This window comes from Frieseomelitta varia, unplaced genomic scaffold, assembly GCF_011392965.1.
Source record: "Frieseomelitta varia isolate USP_RPSP 00005682 unplaced genomic scaffold, Fvar_1.2 scaffold_1778, whole genome shotgun sequence".
NCBI lineage: Eukaryota > Metazoa > Arthropoda > Insecta > Hymenoptera > Apidae > Frieseomelitta > Frieseomelitta varia.
The window spans coordinates 5-5431 of NW_025109503.1; the positions used below are offsets into that span (position 1 = coordinate 5).

Genomic DNA, 5427 nt, shown 5'->3' on the forward strand with positions numbered 1-5427 from the left:
TATTATATTTATTATTATATTATATATAGTATATTATTATATTTATTATTATATTATATATAGTATATTATTATATTTATTATTATATTATATATAGTATATTATTATATTTATTATTATATTATATATAGTATATTATTATATTTATTATTATATTATATATAGTATATTATTATATTTATTATTATATTATATATAGTATATTATTATATTATATATATTATTTAATAATATACTTAATAATTATGTGTGTATATTATATATATATATATATATATACACGTAATTTATAACCTATATAATTTATATGTTTACTTATATATATATATCCACACACACACACACCTAATTATTAAGTATATTATTATATTTGTTATTATATTATATATAGTATATTATTATATTTATTATTATATTACATATATTTAATAATATACTTAATAATTAGGTGTGTATATTATATATATAAAACGAAACTTCGACTTTTTTTTAGAAATTTCAATTACACTCATTTATTGTCCAACATAGAAAATGAGAGATTAAGAATCTCGAGATTAAGAACCGATGTAACTAACAGCGAAACGTAATTGATGAAAAAGTAACACCTTGACCTAAACTGTGGGATGAATCCACGTATATACGAGACGTAGAAAGACTTGTTATTACGAAATAACGGCGGAGGTTGAAACGATCTTGACCAAGTGTTCTTCCGAGTATCGGTATGGAACCTTGAAACTATTTGAATAAAGCTGAGAACCTGAAGTTTGCACAGGTTAATTCTGCACACATATGAAACCTTCGTTCTGAAGTGTATGAAAGTGGATCAAAATTGAATAATTGTGCAAATTATTAATATAATAATTTATTTTGTTTAATTTAATATTATAATAATTTATTATAATAAATTATTTATTAATATAATAATTTATTATAATAAATTATTTATTAATATAATAATTTATTATAATAAATTATTTATTAATATAATAATTTATTTTGTTTAATTTAATATTATAATATATAATTAATATTATAATTAATAATTACTTTGTTTAATATAATAATTTTCAACGATTCATTTAGGGATTCTTTCACGTCACAAAATTCGAAAATTTCCTACGATCTCTAAACAAAAATGAAATAACAATAATTCGAATATCCTGGTATAAGACGAAATATGCCATTTGAAAGAGTGATAATAAAATTAGATAAATCATCAGCGTAGGACTTTCGACAGATAGCCATGCCAACAGTACAGAATCAATTGTGCGTTACACAACTGCGAGCAGGAAATTACGCAAAGCTAATCGAGCGTTCCTTGACTCGCAGGTTACGGTCACATCGCGCCGAAGACCAAGAACGGGAAAGTGGTCACCATATTCTACGCTATCGTTGGGATCCCCCTGATGCTACTGTGCCTTTCCAATATCGGCGATATCATGGCTTCGAGTTTCAGGTGAATAATGCACAAAAACAAAAAAAAAAAAAGAAAAATGTACTTTCCAATGCTGTCGACACTGACGAGATCAACTTCTAATGTTTATTACAAAGGCAAACGAAAAGACATACCGTCTTTGACATATTGCGCTGGAATGACGTGTCACGCGCGTCGAGAATTCTTTTGTTCCAAAATTGTAATTATTTCCTTGATTTTCAGTAAAATAAAATATATAAAAAACATATTATATATCATATATAAATATAATAAGTAAAATTTTAAAATAAAAAATATATATTATATCATATATAAATATAATAAGTAAAATTTTCTTATAATCAGTTTTAAGTGAAATATTTATTAAAATATATTTATTATATTAAATAAAATATATTTAAAATATATTTATTATATTATATTAAATATAAAATATTTATTAAAATATATTTATTATATTAAAATAAAATATGTTCAAGTAAAACAAAATTGTTTTAAGCAAAACAAATAATAAATTTATTACTGCTCAATAATTTCTATCCAGTGATATCATATCGACGAGTTTAAAAGGAAAACAACGAATTATACGGCTCGGTCACTCGTTATGGTCCGCAATCAGTTGCCACCGCGAAATGGTTGAAGTACCGTTTTTATGTGCTTCGTGTAACTAATGATGTCCGTGTAGAGGTGTATTAAATAAGACAAAAAAAAAAAAAACTTCAATATAGACGTCTCATTTTGTAATAATTTTCATTTATCTGTCTTTTCATTTGCCTTTGTAATAAATGTTTGAAATTGTAAAGAGACTTTATGGACACTCTGTTAATCTGGATATAAGTGTTATATATAATCAAACCCTTTGATACTATAATATTGTTCTTCATCTTTCGTATCAATTTTCAAAAATTTTCAAATTCTCACCTTCAACCATTATACGATATTTATGAAATGATTCTACATTTCTTAAAACATGTCTTATGTTTGTTACTTTGATTAATGTCTTTGTCGATTTACTTTAATTATCAATATTAGATTTTTATACTGGAGAGTTTGCTGCTACGTATGCACGAAACCACCAAGGAAAAGACGACCAAGGACCCATTTTGTCAGATCGTATTCCATGAGGCAACCAGGGTATTTATTTAACTCGATTGTAACAACATAAGTAACCTACGTACCAGTGTTTGCGCAAATTCGTATTTGGGCATTATCAAAAGAATGAAAAAGTTCCTGTTGGGAACCAGACAATAATATTTTCAAGAAATACGTACGGTAAGAATATATTTCTGATAAGGCGATACGGTGGAGGCAAGGGTGGCTTTCGAAGATCCATCAGAGTGAGCCAAAGATCTGCAGATTCAGCTCTGGGCTTGTCCGAAACCCTAACCAGATCATCGTATTTCGACGTGGACAATAGGTATGCTGTAATTTGTTAACTGCAGTGTTATTTCATTTATAATTTAATCGTATAATTTAAACGTATCAAATATTAATATAAATATTAATCGTATTAAGTATTAATATAATATTAATCGTATAAAATATTAATATAATAATAATCGTATTAAATAAAAAAATATAAATAAAAATATTGATATAATATTAATCGTATTAAATAAAAAAATAAAAATAAAAATATTAATATAATATTAATCGTATTTAATAGAAAAAATAAATAAAAATATTAATATAATATTAATCGTATTAAAGAGAAAATATAAATAAAAATATTAATATAATATTAATTGCATTAAATAAATAATATAAATAAAAAAATATTAATCTTATAATAGTATAATATTAATTGTAAAAAAATATTAGTATAATATTAATAGTAAAAAAATATTAGTATAATATTAAACGTAAAAAAATAGTAATAATATTAGTATAATATTAATCGTATTAAAATATTAGTATAATATTAATCGTATAAAATAAAAAATATAAATAAAAATATTAATACAATATTAATCGTATTAAATAGAAAATATAAATAAAAATATTGATATAATATTAATATAATAAATAAAAATATTGATATAATATTAATCGTATTAAATAGAAAATGTGAATAAAAATATTAATATAATATTAATCGTATTAAATAAATAAATATTAATACAATACTAGTAAAACTAAAAATATTAATACAATACTAATCATATTAAATATTAATATAAATAAAAATATTAAAATATTATGATCAACATGATAAACCATATAAAACTTTTGCCTTCACTTAAATTATTATACAAAACACTTTCCCTTTTTCTCTTTGTTTCTTCAATCGAGGTACAACGCTCGTCGATACGAAGATTCGGAAGCGAAGAGGCCCATCGCCTCTTGTCCATCGTCGATAAATCCAAATATTGGTTTTAAAGCCGCGACTGTGTCCAGATACGCGGATTTGCCGATAGCGAAACCAAGTGCAGGTATCTGAAACAGCACGAGTTCTGCGAGTGAACGAAGGAGCGCGAGAAAAGCACGAACATTTCTAAGTAACGATTGCATTTAGCCAGTCCCAAGATGACGACGCAATCGTTGGATAGGAAGTTGCTAATGCGTTCGCCGAACGACACCGATCGTTCCGCAGTTTTGTGCAACAAATACGCGTTGGATGTGTTGGAGAACGAATTGCGACGCTGGCAGGCCTCCGCTGGGAACAAACATGATCGTAAGCTATTGAAATTAATGAATAAACGAAAATGAATAATGAACGAAATATTTCGCATGCTACAGGATGGTCACTGAAAAACTGAAGGGTTTGAAAAAGTCATGTCTTTTTTATTTTCTTTTTTTGTGAGTTATGGAGTATCCCTTGGAGATTAAAAATACATAATATTGAAAAAAAACCATTAATTATATTTTCAAATAAAGTAATAAAAAATTTAAAAAACTAAAATAAAATAATAAGGTAAAAAAATAATAAAATAGTAAAATAGTAAAATAATATAAGATAGTAAGATAGTAAAATAATAAAATAATAAAGTAAAAATTAAAAAACTAAAATAAAATAATAAAATAAAAAATAAAATAAAATAGTAAAATAGTAAAATAGTAAGGTAGTAAAATAGTAAAATAATAAAATAATAAAATAAAAATTAAAAAACTAAAATAAAATAATAAAATAAAAAAATAATAAAATAGTAAAATAGTAAAATAATAAGATAGTAAGATAGTAAAATAATAAAATAATAAAATAAAATAGTAAAATAGTAAAATAATAAAATAATAAAATAGTAAAATAGTAAAATAATAAGATAGTAAAATAGTAAAATAGTAAAATAATAAAACAATGAAATAATAAAATAAAAAATTAAAAAACTAAAATAAAACAATAAAAAATTAAAAAATTAAAAAATGTGTTTGTAAAAGTTATTTTTGTTTTATATCATTCAGTCTCTTCAGTGACTACCCTATATACTATAATATACTACCACACGCGTATATAAACTTGTCTCACAAAGAAAATTTATATTCTCACACGGATACGATTGAAAGGGATTTCAATTCTGCGTTTTAACAAATAATATAACTGCCCGTGGTCGTTCGTAGCAGAGAGTACGAGCGAGTCGCGGATGAAAGCAGAGACGGCGGAGAGCCGAGGAAACGGGGAGAAACAAGCGCCATTAACGACGAGGTCGTTGCCCAGAAGATGCTTATCCATGGAAGGTGCGACCAGCAACTACAGAATGAACCTGGCACCGCCTTTACGACCGTCATCCATTTACTTGGAACTAGAGAACTCCAGGAGGTCCCAGGTTTCAAAAACCAGGCGTTATAGAACCAATTACCCCATTGGTAAACCAACTCTTTTCACACAGAAATCTTCATTAATTAAGTTCTCTCTTTGACACTCGTTGATACTTCTCTAATTTACTTAGCTTGAAAATTCAATTTAAGGAATTTCTAGTAGTTTGAACTTACAATTTACATTTTGTTTCCTTTGTTTTCCTTTTCTATTTTTTTTTTTTTTTTTTTTTTTTTTTTTT

General features: G+C 24.8%; 1 protein-coding gene across 1 annotated transcript in view; it reads left to right on the forward strand.

Moving 5' to 3' along the window:
- Positions 1-1329: 1329 nt before the first annotated feature.
- The window catches only part of LOC122538794, a gene marked incomplete at its 5' end in the record, with an annotated part of 6006 nt that continues 1908 nt past the window's right edge, over positions 1330-5427 (forward strand). Inside the window, 6 exons of the mRNA XM_043673166.1 lie at positions 1330-1456; positions 2468-2569; positions 2730-2852; positions 3728-3867; positions 3951-4109; positions 4991-5236. Coding sequence (XP_043529101.1) covers positions 1330-1456; positions 2468-2569; positions 2730-2852; positions 3728-3867; positions 3951-4109; positions 4991-5236 — 897 coding nt within the window. The remainder of the gene's footprint in view (positions 1457-2467; positions 2570-2729; positions 2853-3727; positions 3868-3950; positions 4110-4990; positions 5237-5427) is intronic.